This window comes from Malaclemys terrapin, chromosome 17 (genome assembly GCF_027887155.1).
Source record: "Malaclemys terrapin pileata isolate rMalTer1 chromosome 17, rMalTer1.hap1, whole genome shotgun sequence".
NCBI lineage: Eukaryota > Metazoa > Chordata > Testudines > Emydidae > Malaclemys > Malaclemys terrapin.
Window position 1 is genome coordinate 20,167,981 of NC_071521.1, and position 24,116 is coordinate 20,192,096.

Below are 24,116 nucleotides of genomic sequence, written 5' to 3' on the forward strand. Positions count from 1 at the left end.
AACACATCCTCCTTCTGACTTTACAGAGTGGGCTGCATCTGAGAAAGCAATTAATGCTGCTGTTTGCCATGTATGAGTCAGAAAGCATAAAATATAAATGTGATTGGGAAGGAAAATCATTTTACTGTCGCTGGGTCCGTTTGGATCAGCCCGGGTTGCCAGGATGGAAGTGTCGATTTGATTTTCTTGGCACGTCGCATGTGTTGTTTTCTTGATCTTCTATCTCCTCAACTAAAGCGAAGGGTCTGATTTAGTGCAGATCGGCTGGCCCCATTACAGAAGGATGAACAGCGGAAGATCTGGCCATCTCACAGTTAAAGCTGTTTTGCAAGTGCAATTTAACTAAAGCTTTATAGCGTCAATTACACACATAAATAGAGTAGGAACCATCTGTTTAGATGCCATAACTGACTGAGAGTGGAAACACACAGACTTTCTGTGACACTACTCCATCAACCCAGGAGAACAAAACACACAAGAGCCTAGGATTCTGTGGGAAAGAAGCACTGGACTTTATTCCAAAGCAGCATTTTTTAAAAAGACATCATGTGATAGAAACACACTGTCCTGTTGGATACCGTACATACCCCATGGTCTGTGCCCTCACCTGCTTCTGTGGAGTGGAGAGTCTGTCCAAGCAGAGAGAACGGGAGCTGCAGGAGTGGGCTCCTGCTAGGGAACACAGGTGCCGAGCCTGTGATTAACTGTGACTGGGAGGTGAGTAATGCAACCTGGAGGACAACAGCAGAGCTACCCAGATCCCCCAGCATCATGACTCCCTGATTTCAGAGGCAGGGTTCCGAGCTGGACGTTCCCAAAGAGCAGGAGGGGGGATCAAAGACAGATCCCTAGAGACAGATCCCAGCAACGCTCTTCACATCTGGGGTGGACATTCCCCAGGGTGTTCAGAAACAGGGTGTTTGCTTTGGCTCATCTCTAGCTTTAACTCTTTAAACATCTGGAGAGAAATCCTGGCTCTGTTGAAGGCAATGGCAAAACTCCCACTGACTTCAGTGGAGCCAGAATTTCATCCCCGATGTCTAGAAAGGACCTGGTTGGCATCAACTTCTCCCTCATTCAACTCTCCAGAACTGGCTGAGTACCATGATCAGCTCCCAGCCACAGCCAGGGCTAGACTTGCACTCAGCTACGCATCCGTCTGGTTAACCCTCCCAATGACACCAGCTGGACACCTCTGCTTTGTACAGCCTCAGTGTGTACAAAACATATCCCTTTAACCAATGTACTTCCTTTCCAGGCATCCATGGAAAGATGCTACTGTTCAGAACACAATTAAAAGTAGTCGACAATACTTTATTAGACCTTCAACAAAGTTTCCATTCACTTTGTACCTTTCACTGTGGTCAGACCGTGTGCTCCTGACTCTGCAGGAATAGATCCGCCCCTTTCACTTCTATTCCCTTCTCTGGTCTTCGTTTCATTGGGTGAGGGGTTGCTGGGATGGGTTGGGTTGCCGTGAATAAGTGGAGAGCGGGCTCACCTCTGTTCCAGCCCCCCACCGAGGCGCCAGTCACATGGAAAGTGGGCACTTGGAAGGACTGAAGGAGCAGACTCCCTTGGGTGGGGCACACCTACTGCTAGAGGATCATTCTTCATGCACCAAGGAGGTTGTTCTGGGAGACGAGGTTACAGGTGTGAGAATCCTGCAGAGACCACCCAGCACTAGCACTGCCCATGCAGCCAAGCCAAGGCAAATAATACAAAGCAACCCACATCTCCCTCTGCTCCAGATCTGTCCAATCTATGGAGCAGGGCCTCCAAACTCCACCCAGTCCGGAATTCAATGGAACTTGGGCACTGAATCCCACAAGGGCCTTTGAAAATTGCAACCTGTACCTTCAGAAGCAGGTCTGTGCCCATGCCCTGCAGCACTCCCAATTAGCAGGGACCAACCTTGTTTTAGACCCACATGTGCCTTCCTTCCATGCCAAATTGGATTCCTCTTATTGTTATTGTTGTTCAGCATTTGCAAGAGCTCACGCAGCTGTGATTCCAGATGCTGTGGAGAGGAGGCAAAGGGGAAGGTCTCTGCTACTGTTATTAAAGCAATCGAGGGCCTGAACCAAAGCCCACTGAAGCCAATAAATACATGGGGAGGGAAGAGGGGGGAAATCCCAGGGAGGGAGAAGAGCTACCAAAGCTACAGGACAATTTCGGCACAAGAACAAATGGGGGTGAATATTTAGGCTGGAGATCAGAAGAAGGCTTCTGCCCATCAGAGGAGCGAGGCTGTGGCACCGCCTCCCAACAGAAGCGGCGTGGGGCAAACAACCGAACTGGTTGGAGCTGGAGCTGGATAAGTTCACGCAGGGGAGGATACGGTGGGGGTGGCCTGCAAAGCAGGGGACAGGACGCAATAACCCAGGAGGTCCCTTCCAGTCCTATGTTCCATGGGACTCTGATCCAATGACTTCAGTGGACTTTGGATCAGGCCCTACATCATTCAGAGCTCTCTACGTTCTGACATACCCTGATGTCCCTCGTGTAGGGTCCAGTCCAGCTCCCGCTGAAGCCACTGGGAGTTACACATGGACGTTGGATTGGGGGTGGAGCTTGCTCCACAATGTCACCATACTTGGCCAAGAGATCAAAAGGCGCATCCCCTGCCCCGCCAACAGCTGATAATACAGCCTGGCTGCTTTGAAGAGGGCAGGGGGATTCCTCAGCAGGTCTCCTCCTTTCCCACCATGCATCACCTTTGAATAGTTCAATGCAAACCTAGCTATTTGCCTTCTACTACCTTGCACTTTCCTGTGACACAGACGATGCTTGGCTCACACCGAAGATACACAGTGCATATCAATGCTGTTTGTACTGCCAGGCAGTAAAACACAAGCTCCTGTAACTTCCACTCAGCTGGTACAGAGACTCCAAATTGGGAAGCAAGTCAAAGAGCCATGGTTTCCCTCCCAGGCAGAAGAATTAGGGAATCTCACCCCGCTGCTCCTCGGAGCCCGCTGCACAGAAATCCATATTTGCTGAGCATATTGTAACTCTTAAGCAAGAAGTCCCTTGTGTATAAACTCGTCAGCAGCGATACAGAGGAAAATGGAGCAACACATAATCGTCCAGAAACATGTACGAACTAGTAAATCTCTCGCTGTATGGTGCATCTTTGCTGCATTGAGTATATTTCTTGCAGACTTCCAAATCCTTGCAGTCCCTTGAGAGAATGCAAAACCATTACAACGCTGCCCCTTGTTCCCGCAGACGTTCACTTGCACAGGTGTCAGTGCCCTTTCCCCACCCAGTTGTTTGTATTTCACAGGACACAGAATCCGCCAGCATCTGCAGTCTCTGCATTCTAGGTGCCGCCTTGTTACAGCCTGCAGGGAGCTGCCAGAACCAAGGAACAGCTGAAAACACTCACTAGGACATTTACAGTGTGAAACAGATGATAAGAAATGGCTGTGCGTCAGGTTACAGCGCATCACCGCAGCGTGTGCATTTCCCCGCTTGTGCTTCATCGTTTGTATGACCGCAGCGCCTAAGGGCGCCATGCGGGACTGAGGCCCCCGTGTTCAGCCTTACTGTAGAGAAAGGCCCTGCCCCAAAGAGCTTACAATCTAGGGGCAGGCGCTTCAGCCAGAGTATTGTGGTGTAGCTCCATGCAAGTCAAGGGAAGTACACCACTTTAAACCCGTGGTGGAGCTGGCCCTGCTGCTGAGAAATCACTGGTATACAAGACCCTACCATGTGTTAGGAGAAGCCCAGCTCCAGTCAGATGCTGGATTTATCACTTGCCTTTTTGGGGTTTTTTTAAGTTTACTCTAGAAAAGGGTTTCTGCTAATTAACCCCTCCGCCTCCTGCCCCTAATTTGGAATCCCTCCCAGCTCAGCCCACCCCAACTCCTCCAACTATTTCCCTAACTGCATTTAACCTCCTCCTGCTGGATCCGATCCCAGAAGAAAATAGAACACTTAGACCTTAGCATCCGCAAAGCACGTTAGCCCTTTGATTCACGTACACAACACCCTGTGAGGTGGGTCAGTGTCGTCGCACACAAACACCCACACACGAGGAGATGGCTTTGCACAAAGGGTAGATAATTGGCACATTCTTCATTTCTCCTCCTGAGCCCATAAATCAGATGCTCAGGAATCCCCACAATGCCTCAGGACTTGAGCCTGCGCAAATTCCTCCTTCGCTTCGGGTGGGAATAAGCTGTTTTGCTGTGGCCAGACTTCTCTAACCAAAGCCTCCCCATCCCCAACTAACAAATCAATGGGGTCCAACAAAGACGGCTCTTGTCCTGCAGGTCTGCAAAGCACGCCTCTGTCTCCAGCATCGCGCTGGCACGACCGGTCCCCATACAACATATCTGCCTGGAACGTTCATTCAGAAACCGCTACAGGAGGGTGCTTTGCAGAGGTGAAAGAGACCCCAGCGTGCTGGGCCTGCATGAACCCGACGATGGGATCCCATTCGCAAGGTTCAGGACACTTGCTTAGGTGCACGGATAAGCGAGGGTTTCCTTTCAGGGAGTGGTAAGGCAGAATCATAAGGTGAGTATTACAGTACCAGGGTCTGAACCTGCCTGTCGGGGAGCGCTGTGTGTCTGCATCCGCCCCTGGAGAGGACAGCTGGGGATGGACCCAGAACAGTGATGCAGCAGAAGGGGACCGAGGCGGATCCCAAATCAGCGAAGGCCAGGGCTGCGAACCCCAAAACACCCAGCTGAAACCCTGTCCCGACTGCCTGCATCACAGAGCGCACGCCCCAGTGCCCCGTGTGTGCATCACACCACCACGACAAGGGGCATCAAGACATGAACACAGCCAGGAACTCACAGGGATCTCCCCTGGGTGGAGGTGGTCGGCGTTATCCTGCCTGCTTGTCAATCCGGGGCTGCCGCCTGTGACTCGGCCACCTCATGGTCCCCTCACCAGTGACTAGAAGCCTCCCGACAGACCTGCCTCAGAGCTTGTTGGGATGTATTTGTTCAGTGGGCAACCCTGTCACAGGAGTCTTGGGTGTGTGAGCGCCATGGGAACAAACCCCGACAGTCTAGCACCTGCTGTAAGAAAGCTAGGGCACTCCTGTACCAGACAAAGACCCTCTGACGGTACGGACACGCCTATAACATGGTGAGCACCCCTCTGTTGGCACGGACACGCCTGTAACACAGCAAGCATCCCTGATGCAGCTTTTCCAAAGGTCTATATTGGTTCATTAGTTTCTATGTGTTAAAGTAAATACCCCCGTCTCAGTGGAATGTTCCACAAACAGGCATGTTTAACTTCCTCAGCAGCCAATCAGGCTTCCCAAACCATCACCCTCTGTCTACACGAAACCCCCAAATGCTCTGAGCACAACACGGGTGCTTGGACGCTGGCCGGTTTCTAGGAAGGTCACATGACCGGAGACATTACAGAATGCAGTCTCCTCCCAAGGCTACTGGAGGACGGTTTTAAGGCTATGTATTCTAAGGCGACTTTACTGGCTCACAATCTGCCATGCCGCCCCTTCCCCTTTACACAACGCCAAATCCACCGCCTCCAGAGATGGCTCTGATGAAGGCTGGAGGGCTGAGACACAGGTAGGACTATGGGGAAGAGGAGGGGGAAAGCCACACTTCTATCCTGGGCTTCAGAGAGCATCTGAGAGTCAATTATCCAGCGTCCCCTCCAGAATCTCTCACCGTCTGTATTTACATCAGAAATTAGTATCTTCCTCTTTTAAAAAAACAAACAAAAAACCAACCAAGCAAAGACTGCTCAGTGTCGGAATTATTTCTGTTAAAAACCTCAGCTAGAAAAAATCCCTTGAAAATTCCCCCTTTGTATTTTTCAAGCCACACTTTCTCTGTGAGAATGCGAATACGATTAAATAAATACCAGGGCATTACTTTGCTCTTTCACCCTCGCTCTCTTTCTCCTCTCGCCTTTTCTGATGTACGAGTAATTTACAGTTTGAGTCTGACTCCATCGGGGCTCAGAAGAGCCTGGGCAATCATCCGGACAGCTGATTGTCCTTTGGAGCCTCCAAACTCTCTGCTACGTCTTCCAGTTCATCCAGCAGCTCGGAGAAAGAGGGCCTCTTGAATGCTTCCACCTGAAGGGGGGAGGAAGAATGAGAGACTGAAGGGAATTTCCTGCTGGGAGGGGACATGGGGAAAATAGAGCTGTGACTCCCCCAGGGGCTGCGACTCCCCCAGGGGCTGCAAGCTAGGCTAGTGGGACATCAAAGCTGCAGACCTGACTGGGGTCTCGACCCTGCAAGTCCTCCCATGGTGCACGCAGCAGAGCACAGTGGTGCTGTGCTCCAGGGCGAGGTTGTGTGGAAGCAACTTGTGGGCACAAGTAAGGCTAGGCGCTAGGCCCAGCCCTGGACGCTGAGTGCTGGGAAGTCCCGAGACCCTCTGCTCCCTTATTCGCAAAGCAGCAGGGTCCAAAAGGAGTAAGGCATGAGGGTGTCTGAGATGTGGACATCACCATGACCCTCCCTCCCAGCTATGCTGTCCCCTCTTTGCCCCTAGTCAGGAGTAACTTCTTAGCAACTGTATCATGTTAACACAGGACCAAGCCCACCTGCTCATCCATTTTGCCTTGAATTTGTTTGCACGATGTGTCGCACCTGCTCTATGGAGGATCAAGCCCCTGGTTACAGCTGACCTTGGCACGGCATTTGCACAGGGGTCTAACAACATCAAGGACATTGAGGCTTAAGACTCTCCTGGTTCTCCTCTCTCCTGCACCTAGTGTTACTCCAGCGTGAGGGGAGACTGGCTCTCTCAGGGAAACTCAACCCCACAGTGCAGCCCTTTGCACCACTAACCCAGTGCAAAGGAGCTGCAAAGGAACCATCAGGCATCGGAGCTACAGAGCTGGCAGAGCCCTGGGACGGGGGATGTTCCCAGTCCGAGGTCAGGAGAGGTCCTGCATGCTGGTAATGCTGTGCCCCGCCATGGCAGCAGAGGTGCCAGTGAAGCTGCCCACGGCACTGCACTCACCGGGGCTGAGTGGCTGAACCGGGCCCTAGAAGCACCTGAGCAGGGGCCATGCAAGCTGCCTCTCCTCTGCATGAAGAAGAATCAGCCAGTCGTGTTTCTAGGACTGGGCCTTGAAACTATTCATGCACAGAAGCCCAGATCCTCACAGATATTTAGGCACCTAATTCTCATTGAAAAGGATGGGAGTTAGGTGCCTAGTACCTTTGAGGATCTGGATCAGAATCCAGCCCAAAATATGCAGGGCCAGGGGATTTTCGGAGGAGGTTTTCAAAGCCACAAAGCAGGCAATTGCCCAGTTCCCACTGCCTTCCAGTGGGAGTCGAGCGTCTAGCCACCCTTTGTGCCTTTGATAAGCTCCCCCTGAATCCCTCCTGCCACATCTTATCCTGAGCAGGCCTGGCCACGGCAGGCGTTTTGCACCGTCAAGGAGACAGTCCCTTTGAAGTGCTGTGCAGCGCGAGGCCTGCGGGAAGGTCCTCCACCTTGTATGACACAGACCAGCTCGCTGCAAGCCACCTGAATCATCACCATCCACGTCTCCCCGTGTCAGCCTTAGAGACGCAGGAGCTGCAGACACGTGAATTGAAGCCAGCTACCCACTCTGATTCACCATTTTGATTCTGGAATAAACTAATGACACATCAGATACAGACTAACACGGCTACCCCCTGATACTTGATCATGAGGATTGTTGCTGCAGCTTCTTTTAATTTGCTGCCTTTGAGTTCCAAAGTAATTCGCTGGAATATAGTCACAGAACCTCTCTGCTGTCTGCCTGGGTGAGAAAGTGCCTTTGTTTCTTCCTTTTTGTGAGTAACGTGGTGAGTTTTTGCCTCATTTCTAGCCTGCCCAGTAAGGCCTTGCAACAGAGCTGCTCCAGCCAGCATAGAGAGGCACCTTTGCTATGTCTGTGACATTTTATTTTAAAAAACAGAAGTTAAAAGCAAATGAAAAAGCAAAAGATGCTGTGGTGTGACCGGTGGGTCCCGGAGAACAAACTTTTAAAGGCAGCAACGCAGGCAGAGGGCATGCTCTAGGCCAGGGGTCGGCAACCTTTCAGAAGCGGTGTGCCAAGTCGTCATTTATTCACTCTGATTTAAGGTTTCGCGTGCCAGTCATACATTTTAACGTTTTTAGAAGGTCTCTTTGTCTAAGTCTATAATATATAACTAAACCATTGTTGTATGTAAAATAAATAAGGTTTTTAAAATGTTGAAGAAGCTTCATTTAAAATTAAATTAAAATGCAGACCCCCCCGGACCGGTGACCAGGACCCGGGCAGCGTGAGTGCCACTGAAAATCAGCTCGCATGCCGCCTTCGGCATGTGTGCCATAGGTTGCCTGCCCCTGCTCTAGGTCCTGTCCTGCATGCTCTAGGTCCTGTCTCTCCATCTGCATCCCTGCCATTCGTATATCAGACATCTGTGTATGCCAGCGGCCATCTAACCTTTTTTGCTGTGGGATCAATTCACGGCACAGAGAAGGGGAGGGGATTTTTGGAGAGACGCATGGGAAAATCCGCCCCCTTTCCTCCATTACTGCCAGTGCAACTCCTGGAACCCTTTGTGGTGCAGTGGGTTAGATTGGCAATGATACAAAATCGGCCCCTGTGTTGCCAGTTTTCTCATTACTCTGCCGTTGTCACACAGAGGCAAAGTGTCCTCCCCCTGCTGCCAGGTCCCTGAGTCATGCAAGTGGCAGAGGGCTGTGAGGAAAGTGTAGGGCTGTTCCCACTGGGGTTGAAGTGCAGTTCGAGTTCTCACACACAGCAAGTGAGATGGGAAAAGTGGGAGAGAGAGAAAGGAAACCGAGGGAGAAACCTACCCGACAGCAACTAGCGGCGAGGTCCAAAACCTGCTTGGGACATTCGCTGATCATTCCTTGGAAAGCTGCAACGTCCAGGCCGTAATCCTGGTGGAGCAGACAGACGAGATTCTGGGTCAATGGCAGGCGAAGGAGAGGGGATGGTCTGACTGGGTGGGGCGTGGGCTGTGGGAAAGCGCTTTGCACCGAGGAACGGGATTGTGACACCTCAGAACAATTGCAGGGCTCACAATATGGCGCTTTCCAGGTGGCTGGCCAGGGAGACGGAACCTGACGGATGTTTCACCGTCCCTCTAAAGGCACTTCCCAGTCCCTGAAGCTCAACCCCATCAGTGGACATGTGGACCTCAATGAGAAGCAGGAGACATGGTATGGAAGAGTCAGGTCACAAACCAACCCCTAGGCCCTTCCTTCACGCCTCTCAGGAGGGGATCTCAAAGCACTGATCCATGGATTACGATTCACAACCCCTCAATCATAGCCATTACACTAAGTTAAGCACACAGACGTACCAAAGTAACAGGCACTTTAGAAAAACGATCGATTGATTGATAAGCAGCGGAGCCAGGAAAAGACTCAGCCGTGTGCGCTCACCCTTAGGCAATGCTGTTCCTCTAGCATAAATGATTTGAAATGATTTCAGCAATTACAAGGAAACATGGTCCAGTGGTTAGGACACTAGATGAAGACTCTGGTGACCCAGGTTCAAACCCCTGCTCTGCTCCAAACTTCCTGTATCACTTGGAGCCAGATTTTCACTTCCCTAGCCGGATAGGCTCCTAGTGGGGGTTTTAAATGCTCTTTTAGGTGCCTAATTCCCAAGCAGGCACTTTGAAAATTCCACTAGGGGCCTATCTGCATCTTTAGACGCCTACATACCTTTAAAATCTGGCCCTTAATCTCTGGGTGCCTTAGCTCCCTACCTGTAAATGGGGATGACAGCACTGCCCTATGGCACAGGGTACAGGGGTGAGCACAAATACATTCAAGATTATGAGGTGCTTAGGTACCATGGTGATGGGGACCACCATATCAGCACCTGAGCTGGAGATGAGTAAGTAGCAGCCAGTCAGTGGGCTCCATTCTGGGAGGTGATGAGCATTCGCGGTCAACGTGAGATCCAGGCTTTCAGCAGGAGCTTCGCAGCATCTCAATGTTTCTGTGTCTGTAACTTCATCCTTTGAAGCCCCACTTTCTGGAGCCTCTGACATAGAATTCCCTTCCTCTTGTGCACACAGATGGAGAGTTAATCTCTCCCCAGTCTCCGGTTATTTTGAGTTCTTTCCTTCCTTCTTTCATTTCTAAGCAGACCGGCTTGGGAAAGGGCATTTCCACCCCAGGGGAAGTTCCAACATCGCCACATTGGTTTGGACAAAGCCATTGAAACAGAAAAGAACTTTGTGGAACGGGTGAGCATTTTTGACTCTGCAACATTGAAACGAACCAACGACGCTGCCGTTTTTAAATCAAAACAATATTTCACCTTTTCCACACAAAACGCCACAACGTTCCAGTTCAAAACATTGATATGGAATCACTATTTGTGCTTTGAATTGACCGTTCGACTTAAGAGCTCAAACGTCAGTTCAAAACGGAATGTCTGGAAGAGAGGTTTGAGGTGAAAACATAGGGGACCAAAATGGCGCTTCAGAAAAACTGATTACATTTGATCAAAGCTGATGATTTTCCCACCGAAAATGTAGGTGGCAACTCAACAACATGTAAAAAAAAAAACCCACCACAACAAACTGGTTATTTGCAAACTTTTAACCAGGTCGGTGTGTGTGTGTCTGTGTGTTTTGGGATGCAAGCCAAGGCTCTGTAGAGCTAAGAATCCACAGGCATCCGATCTGTTAACTTCAGAGCATGCAGAACCCACCGGTCAGACCTGAGCTGGAGTAATAACTACCTGCGTCCTGGGAAGCACTTCCGGGTCAGCGGGGATTCTGCCCAGTATTTCACACAGGACTATGCCAAATGAGAACACATCCACCTGCAAGAGGGGGCAGAAACACAGAGTGGGGGGGGGGCTCTGGTGTGTACAGAAGCGAAGGGTCCGAAAGAGGAGGGCAGACAGAGCAACCCTGCTTTGAGGTCACCCAAAAGCAAGGGCGTGTCAGACGTATGGGCAGGGAAACATGTAACAAGAGAACAATCCGTTGCCTTTCATTCTCTGCCTGCATTCACCAAGCTGCTCTCTTCCTTTCAACATATAGTGCAGGGAACTGCAGGAGGTGCTGTCTTTCAGCTGAGACATTAAACAGAGGGACTCACTGCAAATGGCCAGACACCCAGTGACACCTCTTCCATAGATTCCAAGGCCTAAGGGATTCTTGTGATCATCTAGTCTGACCTCCTGCATAGCCAGGCCATAGAATTGCCCCAAAATAATTCCTAGAGCAGATCTTTAAGAAAAACACCCAAAACACTGCAAGAGGGAGGGGTGTTAACCCCAGTGTCCTCAGCTAATTCACATGTGGATAACTGCATATGATATTCTTCTTCCCTTCCTGTCCCTAAAGCTTCATTCCATGTTGCTGGCACCTTTATAGCGGCTGCTGCATTACCACCCCAGAGCTGGCTGTATTTCAGTGGAGGGCAGAGTGATCACAATAGTTACATAGACGTCTAGTTACCAAACAACCTGCTCAAGTGTTTTCTTTAACAGAGGCTTCACCATCTCTTTCTCCAAAGCAGGGAGAACACGTCCCGCAAGCAGCCATAACATGACCTGGCCAGTCAAGCATCAGAACCTCTTGTCTCCAAAGGAACTTTACTAGGCAAGCGTGCATGGCTCCCTAACTCATTGGAGAGCTGGCGAGGGCAGAGTTGGGATGAAAGGAGGGAGAGCAATGCCCATTATGGGAAGTGGAGTTTTCCTTTCCTCTCCCACCTATCCCAGGGAGAGGGATTCTCCAGCACAGCTCCTGTACCCTCCCGCTGAAGGGTCTGGCCAGAAACCTCACCATGCCGGGTGACACTCAGCCAGGCCTCGGACCCCATCTGGAAGAGAAACTAACACTACCGATCGTGCGGGAGGCTCTGGAGAGCGAAAGGGGGACCTGACCTGGGCCTTGTGGACACACGAGGGGCAGGGAGGCAGAACTGTACCTTCCTGTCGTACGGCTCCCCCCGCAGCATCTCAGGGGCCATCCAGAAGGCAGAGCCCACCAGGGACAGCTTCCTCTCCGGGTTCTTCACGGGCAGCTCCACCACCTCTCTGGCCAGACCGAAATCCGTCACCAAGGCTTCCCGGCCCCGCTGGGTCACACGAATGAGGCAGTTCTGAAACGAGCCCCCAGGGCTGCTAGTCTGAGAGTCCCACGATAGAGCAGCTGAGTCTTTTTCTCCCCTTCCAGCCCCCCACCCCCACCCCACCCCACCCCTCTTGCAACGCACCCACCTCACGCACGTGACCAGCTTCCAGCTGAGCTGGGGAGGTACAGATGCCATCAACAGGAGCGGAGGGGACAGAATGTTTTCGGGATGCTCATGCGGGATGGAGACTTTCGAATGACCGGTCCCCGCCACAGCTTGCAGTAGCATGTACACAGCCCTGGACAGACCTGAACTGACCCTCACCACCCCCAGGGGGGCCGTGCTCGCCCAATGAAAAACTGCAGCAAGAGCGTTGAAGTGACAGCGCGTCGAGGGCAGAGCGAGGAATAGATCGCAGGAGCTCCTGCCTCCCGCTTCCTGTTCAAACCACTAGCCCAGGCTGCCTCTCCTGTCAGAGTGCTCTTAGTTCAGTGCTTACCCCTCCCAAAGAGGGCTCGGATCCCTCACAGCAGGGTATCTTCCTAAAACCAGTTCTGAGTTCCCTGGCAAGGGGCTGCAGAGACAGCAATACCATGGCCAGTAGGCCAGGCTCAGGTCCTGCTCTGCCACCCCTCTTTGCACACGGCTTTCATGTTTCTCTTTAGCTTAACCCAGCAGGAAAGGAGCCTTCTGCAGAACGTTTCCTGCTGCAAGAGAACAACACACGTGGGGGCATGTTCTCAAGGCCCATTTGTCTCACACCCGTGAGCCGAGCACCATCCAGAGCTGCTTGGCCGGTCTAGTTCAAAGAGGTAGAGGGGTGTGTGTGTGTGTGTGTGTGTGTGTGTGTGTGTGTGTGTGTGTGTGTGTGTGTGTGTGTGTGTGTGTGTGTGTGTGTGTGTGTGTGTGTGAGTGAGTGAGTGAGAGACTGACTGACTGACACTGTCTGTCCGCCCAGGGGTGAGGGGAAACCGGCATGGTTTCCAAAAGTGTAAGAACCTTCCTTGCACTTCCATCCTTCCCCACCCCTCTAACATGGAGCCTTTTCAAAGCACAGATGATGCTGTGGGATGGAAAAGACGGGTAGAGGAGGAGGTAGATGAAAGGGGCACAGGAGAATTTATTCAGTAGAAAGAAGCACTTTCTCCAAATCTCTCCTCCCACCCCACACAGGGAAAGAACCTCCTGCAGGAAGCGCCTGTGGAAGCCACAGGACCCTGTCAGCCCATGGGTCATGACCCCGATACTGCAACTGCAAATCCTCTGCAAACCCGCAAACAACGGCAGTGACGTGGGCCACCTTTCCCTGTTCCATCCAGACGCCCGGATCCAGTCCCATCAGAGGGAAGGCCCCGTTCCTGCAGTGAACTATGAGCTGAGGGCAAAGTCTCTACGCACCATTCTGGCCCCACTGAAGAACCCTTGTGTGCTCCTGCTCCCCGTGTGCACCACAGGGACTAGCCAGAACAGGCTCGGGTTCACTGACGAAGTTCAGTGTGTGGGTAGCAATGCCTTCAGATAGACAGGCAGACCGGACAGTGGCGTTTCAAGAGACGATGGGCAGATACTGTAGTGACAGAGCTGCTAGAGCCTGTCTGAGCCCCCTGCTGATCTCAGCCCTTCAGCGTGGCCCCGCTGCAGCACTGTCCCCTGTGCAGAGGCAGTGCTGAAAGGCTGGGGTCAGCAGGGGGCTCTGTCCAGCAGGGAGGCCAGAATTCAAGGGGTACAGCCTTTCACTCCCCTCTGGGCCCCCACCCTTCAGCGCAGTCTTAGGACACAGAGGATGTTTCCAAGTTTACAAAACAATCTTTCCTCCATCTGTTTCGGGAGGAGTGGAAAGGGTATTTACATTTGTCTGTTTCCAATAGGCGAGTGATTGAAAGGCATCGCCTTTATTCCTCTCCAGCAGGTTCTCATGCAATTACCACAAGCCCTTTCACCTGCCATCTCCTGGATCCCAGCCCCCGGGTCCCACCTCTGGTTTTAAAAGAAAATAAACAGAAGGAAACCACCGCATTAAACTTCGTTCATTTCAGCACTCTGACTTTTCTCGACTTGTTGCTTTTTTTTCCTGTCCTTCCATCCCCCGATGTTAATCCTGATAGTTACCCAGAAAACTGTGAAGTTAATTTTTTCCACCAATATGCCCCCATTTTTTAATGTTTGTAACAAACATCGGCAAATTCCTGGGAAATTTTAAACAAAATAAAACTTGGAAACGAAGCGCCTTAATTATAGCTCACCAGTCCAAGGGACGCACATCAATCTCTCAGGAAACCGGTGCCTAGAATTTGCTGCTTCTACAAGAAGCGGAAGGGCTCATTTTTAGCAGTGACCCTGGAAACGTGAGAGGTTTGGGCTGAGATTTTCAAGGCCACCTAAGGGAGATGCAGGCACAAATCCCTTAAATTTTTATGAGAATTAGGCATCTAAAATCGAAGCCTGGTTCAGTATTCGTAAATAGAGGAGATGGTCTAAAATCAGCTCCCCCCACAACTAAACTTTGTGAGGGGTTTGATATAATAGGACCTAGTTTGGGTTTTTCAAACTGCACAGTGCGCGTACACATACGTACACACACACACCCCTCGTCTGATGGCAAAGTCCTATAGAATTGGACAGAAAACAAGAACATTTCTATAGGATTTTTGGGACCATGCTGCACAATTGAACAGAGAAATAAACCACTCCTACAGAATGGTTCATGCAACCGCTAAAAAGCAGATCATTTTCTACTAAACCCTACGCCAGTAGACTTTGGAGAGTAATTCCTACAGAATCCTATTCAATTTCAATGGAAACCTATTGGCTTCATCGCTGTCAAATTCCATAGGACTTTGCCCTACGGGTCTGGTCAGAGTAAGGCAGGTTTGGAAAAAGCAAACAGCTGCTTCAGATGGCTGGATGTCACTAACAAGTGGATTTCATGCCTGCCTCCCCGCCCCACCCTCCCATATCTAGGCTGTCAGCATTGCAGGGAACAGATAAATTCATATCAGAGCCAAACAACTGCAGGGAGACCCAGATGATGTGCAGTGACATTCTGAAATGTGCATTGACTTTCTGAGCAGGACCAGAGTGGCTCTGATTTTGTAGTGAGTTAATGCAACATGCAGATACATTTATGGGAAAATACATTTCAATGAATTTTACAGGACATCAGCAAGGAAAAGCCACAGGCAGATTGAACCTGTTTGCCACGCTGCTACCCACCGGAGTTTCTGTTCTGATGGCTGGGGATTAAGCTGGGCAAACAGCTGTGGGGACAATGAAGCCAAGCTAGCATCCTGTATTGATATTCCTCGGGCTTGTAATGCGTGCCTGGCTTCATCACAGCCAAACTCCATCAATATTTCAAGGCTCCGCCGAGACGCTCAGGGAACATCAATGGAGGAGTCACGACACAGTAGCAGCAAACAGATCACTACGTGCCTAGCTTCAACTGCAAAGGATCATGGGAATGGCTGCAGTAAAAGCTCAGCGGACTCTGGTCAGATCTGGGTTTGAGGTCAGACACAAAGCTGGAGTAAATCTGTGTTTCCCCCTACTATAAATCAGAGTAGCTCCGCTGAAGTCAATGGGAGATCTGATCACGGCCTTGGTGGCACTGCTGTGTTTCCAGGGCCGGTGCAAAGAAGTTTCGTGCCCTAGGTGAAACTTCCACCTTGCGCCCACTCTTCCCCCAGCCCTGCGGCAGCTCCCTGCCCCTCCTCCAAGGCACACCCCCCCCCGCGGCAGCTCCCCCCCTGCCCTGAGGCGCCCCCCCCCCCCGCGGCAGTTTCCCCCCCTCGGCAACTCCCCTCCCCCCCCCCCCCCGGGAGCCATGCGGCAGCTCCCCACCCCAGCTCATCTCTGCTCCGCCTCCTCCCCGAGCACGCCGCCCCCGCTCTAATTCTCCTCCCCTCCCTGGCTTGCGGCGCCAAACAGCTGATTGGCGCTGCAAGCCTGGGAGGCAGGAGAAGTGGAGTGGTGACCGCGCGGCAGCCCTGCCCAGGAATGCTATAAAAGAAAATTGGGGGCACCGCTTTTTGGTGCCCCCAAATCTTGGCGCCCTAGGCAACCGCCTAGTTTGCCTAAATGGTAGCACCGGCCCTGTGTGTTTCTATAAAGCTGCCATCCTCCCTCCCCTCCTCTAAGGCAGGGGTCCGCAACCTTCTTCTTTCTGAGGCCCCCCCAACATGCTATAAAAACTCCACGGCCCACCTGTGCCACAACAGCTGTTTTTCTGCATATAAAAGCCAGGGCCGGTGTTGGGGGGTAGCCAGCAGGGCCCCACGCCACAGAGGACCCCACAAAGCTACACTGCTCAGGCTCCACCTTCAGGCCTGTGAGGCAGGGCTCGGGGCGGCTGGGCTTTGGCTTTTTGCCCTGAGCCCCTGTGAGTCTAACACCAGCCCTGTTTGGCGGACCCCTGAAACCTGCTCACCACCCCCAGGGGGCCTTGGACCCCTGGTTGAGAACTGCTGCTCTAAGGGAACTTGGGCTGACAGGCAGAGCGGACGAGTTTGATACCAGAGACGGCTCATCCCCAGGCTCACAATTTTGTAAGTGCACCTGCAGAGGTGAGAGAGGTCGGCTTGACAGCCCTGGAGAATGGAGCCCTCTATGAGAGAGGTTGTGATCCAGTGACTACAGCCCTGGACTGGAACTCGGTAGACCTGGATTCTATTCCTGGCTCTGCCATTGGCCAGCTGGGTGTCCTTGGGCCAATCATGTCATCGCCCCATGCCTCAGTTTCCCCACCTGTAAAATGGGGATGACACTGACCCTCTTTTGTAAAGCACTTGGAGATCTTGGGTGAAAAGCACTAGATATTATTATTACTGACGCACAGGCAGCACCCAGCACTTGCCAAAGTGTCTGAGAACGCTGGGAGCTGGCGCCTTCTCTCAAACCTTCTGCCGGGGGATCTCAAAGCACTTTGCACCCATTAGCCAATGCAGCCAGAGACCCTCCTGCCCCTGAATCCACTGAGCATCACGATTCCCATTCTAGAGACGAGGAAAGGAACAGAGGAGAAGTGACTCATCCAGAGCTGCGGAGTGGGGAACAGACCCCAGGTCTGCTGAATCCCACTGCTGTGCTTAACCCTGACCCACAAGGGCCATCTCTAGGACCCAGCAGGGAATTCAGCCTGTAGGTCTCTCAGTCTCTGCTCAGCCTCCCAACGAGGGGACCATTAGAGCCAAAGTCATCCTAAGCAAAGCTCCACTGACGTCAATGGATTTATCCCAGGGTGGATTTGGCCCTAGCTGGGGGAATCTTCCCACAGATCAATCTGCCAGGGTTAGAGCCCATATAATGCAATGGAGAAACAGGCTCCTCGAGCATCACAATCACCCCACGGATCCACAGGCAGAAACCATTTCTAATGAGAAGTGTGGATGATGAGCAGAAAAACAACGAAGGATGGCACAGCCCAGAACTGCTCTCCACTCTCAGTACCGCAGGGCCAGCACAACGCTGAGATATTCTGTTCCACCAGTTCTCGACACCAGAGTCTCGGTTATTTAGTGTGGTGACGGCTGTAATGCGATGCCCCTGTGGAGGTCATCAGCATAGGGCGAAAATCAAACCTGGGACCTCTGGAACTGAAAGCATGAGCGTCTACTTCAGTGGTCCCCAAACTTTTCAGGGTTGTGCCCCCCTTTACCCCCGTCCGCACCCCTCCCCAGCTGGGGACATGGCTCCCGGGGCAGGGATGCAGACAGAGGTAAGGAGGTTGCAGCTGGGTGTGGGGCTGGGACCAAGGCCAGAGCCGGGAGCGGAGCCATGGCCAGGGGCCAAGGCTGGGGATAGGAGTGGAGCTGCAGCCAGGCCGCGATGGGGGCCAGCAGCCAGACCCATGGCTGGGTGCGACTCCACTCCTGGACCTGGCCTCGGCCCCAGGCCGGGAATGGAGTTTCTGCCTCTGGCCAAGGCTGGGATCAGGAGTGGTGCCGGAAGCAGGCCGCGGTGGAGGCTGGCAGGTGCGGAGCCATGGCCGAAGCTAGGGACAGGGACAGGCCGGGAGCTGAGGGTGGGTGGCACTGCCCCCCACCCCCTGTGGGTGGTGTCCCGCGCCCCACTGCGCCCCCTGGAATGCTCCTCTGCACCCCCCCAGGGGGTGAGCCCCACAGTTTGGGGACCTCTGCTGTACTGCCTGAGCTAAGAGCTCGCTCCATGAGCCAAGGCTGTAGCAGGCTCCTCAACCTCTATGTTGTCAGTCACTAGGGGGGGGAGATCATCAGGCCGTGTACAGGTGGGTCACTGGGATGGGATGTACAAACCCCACACTAGGCAACAAGGGAGTGAGGGATTATATTGGTCTCAGCCAGCCCCACCCCGCCACACCTGCAGCAAATGCTCCATCTGCTGGAGGAATTAAAAGGCGGGGAATTAGCTCATTTGGGTGGCAGAGCCAGAGGTGAGCAGACGGGCAGCCCATGGCTCCAGTAGAGCAGAGGGAAGCGTAAGACTCGGATACAGCTGCCTAAAGGGGACCTCCCAGAGGGAAGGGGGGACCCACCCCAGAGACAACTAGAGAGGGAAGTACCCTGTGGACCTTGGACAGGGGTAACCCCCTCTTAACCTGGTGTGGTTTGGGTTTCCCCACTAGGGGAAAACCTTGGACTAAGCTGACCCCGGGGGTGGGGGGTGGACAGGAGGAAGAGGCTCAGGGACGACAGTCTTAAGCAGCTCTGGTTGCCAGACTACTGGTAGTCCAAAGGGCCCAGGGTCGGAGTCCGGTGGAGTGGGAGGCACTAGGCTCCCATCCCCACAACCCCCTTGGCAGCCAGGAGTTGCAGCCGTGACCACTAGGCCATGCTCCCCACGTGGGAACCGTTACAGCTACACATAGAAAGCAGAAAGAGTTCAGGTGGCAGGGCAAAATAACTCAATGCACCTTGTCCCTCCCTGTTATCGATGGCTCGCTGCTCTTTTCCCTTGCGGAGCTCATGGTTAGAGACAGAACCCTGGGTTTGATTCGCAAGTTGGACAGGGGACATCTCGCAGCCACGGCGGGAGAAGAAATGTGGAATCCCAGCACGTCCATTTTTACCCGAGTTGCTTTTCTGACCATAACCGTGCTTTGAGGAGTCTATTTTTAGCTCTTCCAGCGTCTCCTGCCTGGTACATAACTAATGTGCCATAATGACAGGCTATGTCAAGGAAGCTTTCACAACTCACCCTTGGTGGAGAGGATCAGCACCTGGCCAAGACAGCATATAAGTCCCTGTGGGCTCAAGTGGGACTTATGTGATGCCTTGGCCGTGTAAGTGGTACACAGGCCTAGCCCTTTGCCCGGGGATGGTGAATGTCAACCTCTGAGCACAGCCTACCTTGGAGTTGAGATCCCGGTGGTAGATGTTCTTGGAGTGCAAGTAGATCATCCCCCTTGTGATGTCTGAAGCCAAGTCCACTTTCTCCTTCCAGCTGAGGGTGATCTCCTTGCTGGCTAGGAGCTCTTCCAGGCACCCACCATTAACATACTGCAAAAACGAGACAAAACAGGGAGCCAATGGAGGCCACGCTCTGCTGGAATGGAGGTTCTGCAAATACGCCTCTGCAACCGCTCCGGTTCATCTCTGTTTGGGAATTGCTTGATCTCATCAGCCCCTCTCTCGTGACGCTGGTGAGTACTGCAGCAGCGCCCAATGGCCCGAAGCAAGATCAGGGCAGCAATGTGCTGGGTGCTGTACAAACACTCCCATTAAAAGAGAATAATTGATTGCGGCGGTATCCGAGAGTTTTCCACCACCAGGACTATTGCAGTTTCAGCAAATCATTACTGTGCAGCACAAGATTGCAACAGCACACTGTAGTACTAGCGTGCAGCACCGGATTAACCCCGGGAGCCCCAGCACTCCACACCCACTCAAGGGCCTCTCGGTTTGCAGTGCCATGGGGAACAGCAAGGATACACATGGGTACACGCGTGCTGGGCAGGAGCCCTTTTGCCTTTGTAATTTAAACCTGAGTGAGTGAGTTTCAGCGTGGGGCTCGGCGCTCTGACCAAAGTCCGGCTGGTGCGTGGGTGCGGCCATGCAATATTCCCCCTCCAACCTCTGCTGATGCAGCTGGATCACGTGCTACAGCACCCGTGGGCCTTTCCCAAATAGCCTGTCCACAGTGTCGGAGGTCAGTGCTGTCAAAGGCTGTAGCGTTTCTACCGCTTTCAGGTACTTGCTCATCTAGCAACGGCCTCCTCTCTGCCCCTCAATATTATCTTGACAGTGTTGGTACAAGAGGCTTCTTCTCTGCAGCTCCTCCCTGAATCTCTCTGCTCACTCGCAACTCACTCTTCAGCCCACTCCAAACAGCTCTGGTTTCCCCAGCCTACCCCCTTTCAGTGTCATTTGTGTGAGTCTAGTCTGAGACGCTGTTTTCTCTGGAAGACACTGTTCAGAGTATAGGCCTGATCCTGCCCTCTTTAGTCAGACAAGACACCCATTGCTGTAAATGTGAAGTCTGCCCGAGAACGCCGGGCAGGATTGGGCCCTATAACTGTGTTATGGAAAACGTACTGTCTGCATTTATAGTGCAATTCCGCTCTGTCTCCTTCCCTGCAGTGGAAGTGCCTTACGCAATCTGTGAGCAACACCACCCATGTGCCAGGGCAGAACCCAGTGTCTGTGGATCTGATAGCGTGAGTTCCACCTGCCAGAACTAAAGACCAGCTCTGTTAGCTCAGTGGCAATAGGAGACTCGTGAACATCTACCTGTGATCCAGCCACTAGCGAGAGGAAGAGCGATAGCGTGGGTTACCTGTGCTTTACACGTCTCCTCTGGAAAGTGAGACTGCAAGAGTTCATCCCCTATGACCCTGACTGCCCTCACAATTTATAGCAATAAGTGTCCCAGCAACAAGCCTTTACCTCCAGAATTGGGTACAGCTTCTCATCCTTCACACAGATCCCCAGGTACCTACAAGGCAGGACAAAAACTCAGGTTTAGGTTTCTTCCCATAGCACAAAAACTACTGGAAAGATGCAGCCAAAGATTCAAACTCTGACTCTTGACTTAAAAACCCAGGCTTGGCACATCTACCCGCGCCCTCTTCCCTAGCCACTGCCTCTCCTGTGGCGCCACCCACCTGACAATGTTCGGGTGGGAGAGCTTCTGCAGCAAGCTAATCTCGCGCACTATCACCTCCTGGTCCACGTCGTTCTTGTAGATTTTCACCACCATCACTTTGCAGGTCGCGCTCTGAGTCACCTGGAGCAACGTGAAAAATGATAGTGAGATGCGTTTTATCCCAGTAACGTACGCCAGCCCCCAGAAGGAAAGGAAATCCTTCCCAAGATCACACAAGGCCTGGTGCCCCGCTTGCCTTATACCTTGTGCAACATGAGGGCTAAAATGCTACCACACAGATTCATACCCGCTTTGCACAGGTGTAAATTACCACACAAGGTATCAGGCCCAAGCTCCAGACCACCCAGGCCCAGCAGACCCAAACAGGACTACTCCTGCACGGGAAGTTAAGCGTATGCTCACGAGCTTTGCTTGGTCAGGGCCTACGTCACAATGCACCACCGAGTCACTGAACGAACCGTGGAATCTGGGCTTCCCTCTCCCCGCCACTCTCAGATACATATTAGCAGGTGGTTCAAGGCATGGCTACTCTCCCATGCACCTCCTCAGTAAATAGCTAGAGAAATTGGTTTCCCGGGCTTCCCGCCAGCAGCCATTTCTCAAATTCAGACACAAAAATAGAACATTAACTTCCCCTTAAAAACATAACAGACTAAAGAAGGCATTTTTAGCAGGGACCTCTACTTCCCCCGGTGGTAGAAACAAGGATTGACTGCGATGAACACAGAGTTCATTGAGGCGGCTGGACACTGACAGACCTGTGGTTCTCTGCGGCTCTGTAGATTGATAACGGAGACTGTGCTGCCTAGTGTCACTACAAGGGGTCTGCCTGAATCCTGGGCCGGCCCCACAAGTCACAGAACGAACTGCTGACAAACTGATTAAATGCTGATTTGTCAAAACTGAAACCGTTCATTCAATGGGGCCAGATTCCACACATTTCCCAACTGGAAAAAATGTGCAGGAAAAAAGTTTCAAAATCGTCCAAATGTTTAGTTTTGACATTTTTTAAACACAAGACCCTGATTTTCCAGTTCAAAATGACTTTTCATTTCAACATCTAAGCTCATTTTGATTTTTTTTTAAAGGTTTAAAAAAGAAAAAAGGTCAAAATTGAAAGAAAACATTTCTAAAAAGTGTTGAAACAAAATGTTTCAGGTGAACGAAAACAAACAAACAAAAAAACCCCAAATAAACCAGTGTTTCAGTTTGCAAATATTTTCAAGCTTGGAACCTTTCATCAGGATTCAAGACAAGAACAATTTAGAACTCTCAAATATTTGCAGGATGGGAAAACTATTTCTTGTCCAACTCCACCTCTGGCCAACTGTCCCTTTAAAATGTTTTATTTTTAACCAAAGTAATTGTTAGGTGGAGGAAAACAGCTGGTACAGCCTTGATCAGTCTCTTGACATTACGGCTGGGGCTATCAGGGTGAACCCAGGCACGCTGTTTAACTTTCTGCCCTTTTTGTCATTTGTTCAAAGGACAAAACCGTTTAAACACAGAATGAGCTGGCACCATGACACCACTCAATGCCCCAAAACGTCATGTGTGATGCGGTTACCTGCACGAGCTACCTTACAGATAAGGTTACCACCCCACACAGCAGGTGGGCTGAACAAAGAGACTCACGTCACTCCAGTTTGGATTGAGAGCGAGCGAGAGGAATGCTAATTATAACTAGGGCTGCAAGATACAATAAGCCTTGGGGCAATGTTAACTCAGGTCCTGCTCCCTGCCGAGAATAAAGCAATCAAATACCCATGACAGGAATAACCCGGCCTGTGTTTAAACGGATTGCAAAGACGTTTTGGATCGGGCACAATCCAACCATGGGATTTACTAATCTATAACCAAACTTTACAATGTGCATTATTATTACATGCACCGTCATTACAGGAGATGGATAGAGATGCGCTGTAAGAACCTAGGACCATGAGGGTTCTGGGCTGCCAACGCTTCCACATCACCACTGGAAGCTTAGGCTGGGTTTCTGCTAGAGGACACCGTGAAGCTAAGCACTGCAGGAAGTACCGCACAGCAGGGCCCTCGCAGCCCACTGAGTGGCTCATGCTGGTATAGAAACCAGGAACCATCTTGGGAAGCTGTCTGAGCAATGACGCAGACCATCTGCTTGCTTCCACTCCTGATCATACTTTGCTGCAGACCCTAAACTCTGGCTCCTGACCCCAGCTTGACCCCAACTCTGCTACTTGTCTGTAACCTTACCTGGTACCTGACCCTGACTTCCTGGTATCCTAACCCAGCTTGGCCCCGACCCCGCTACTCATCTCCTTACTGCACTTGGTAACTGACCAGTGCACACAGACCGCCCTGACGTACTCCGAGTGAATGACATTTTACTCCACAGGCTGTGGGCTTCCTGAAATCTGTGGCTGTGCAAAAGGCAGAGAGAGCATTTAAGATGTCCACAGCTGTGTGCCACCTTCTCGGGGCACCCAGGAGTGCAGGTGACCTTGTTACGCCCTTGCCACCCAAGTGAGAGAGTCCATCTTGTGGCAGCTGGGCGTCGGCTCCTGGACAACCTCCGCCTTTCAGGAGTCCAGCCCTCTCCTCAGGACTCTGCCAGCCCTCGTTCGCTTTGCAGGTGCACCCCAGTCACATCCCCCTGCAGTGTCCAGCCCCTGTCACGGGACACCCACAGTAATCACCGGATAAGCTGTCCCCAAAGAGACATTGTACAACAGGAGGAAGGCTGCAAGTCAGGATCAGGTCCTTTATAACAATGCAGGGCAGTGAGCTATTTACCGTGATTTTGTTAACAAATATAAGTTTGTTAACAAAGAACAGAGATCCACTGATTCCAGTGAGTGTGGAATAAGAATAACGGAAAAGGCAACGGTTACAGGTAAAACACAAAGATAACCCACTTCCCCAAGCCTAGAACGTCATTCTAGCAAGCTAGTCTTATCTAAAGCCATTTCTCAACTAAAACCTTTTCTGCAGAGCTTGCTAGGT

General features: G+C 51.9%; 1 protein-coding gene across 5 annotated transcripts in view; it reads right to left on the bottom strand.

Moving 5' to 3' along the window:
* Window positions 1-488: 488 nt before the first annotated feature.
* Window positions 489-24,116, bottom strand: part of LOC128825351 (dual specificity testis-specific protein kinase 1-like) — a 77,134-nt gene continuing 53,506 nt past the window's right edge. For all 5 annotated transcript variants that reach the window (XM_054007794.1, XM_054007796.1, XM_054007792.1 and 2 more), the window contains exons 3-9: window positions 21,133-21,254; window positions 20,915-20,963; window positions 19,379-19,528; window positions 11,910-12,083; window positions 10,708-10,791; window positions 8,799-8,885; window positions 489-6,076 (exon numbers count right to left, since the gene is read on the bottom strand). In XM_054007794.1, coding sequence (XP_053863769.1) covers window positions 5,975-6,076; window positions 8,799-8,885; window positions 10,708-10,791; window positions 11,910-12,083; window positions 19,379-19,528; window positions 20,915-20,963; window positions 21,133-21,254 — 768 coding nt within the window. In that variant the 3' untranslated portion in view covers window positions 489-5,974. The remainder of the gene's footprint in view (window positions 6,077-8,798; window positions 8,886-10,707; window positions 10,792-11,909; window positions 12,084-19,378; window positions 19,529-20,914; window positions 20,964-21,132; window positions 21,255-24,116) is intronic.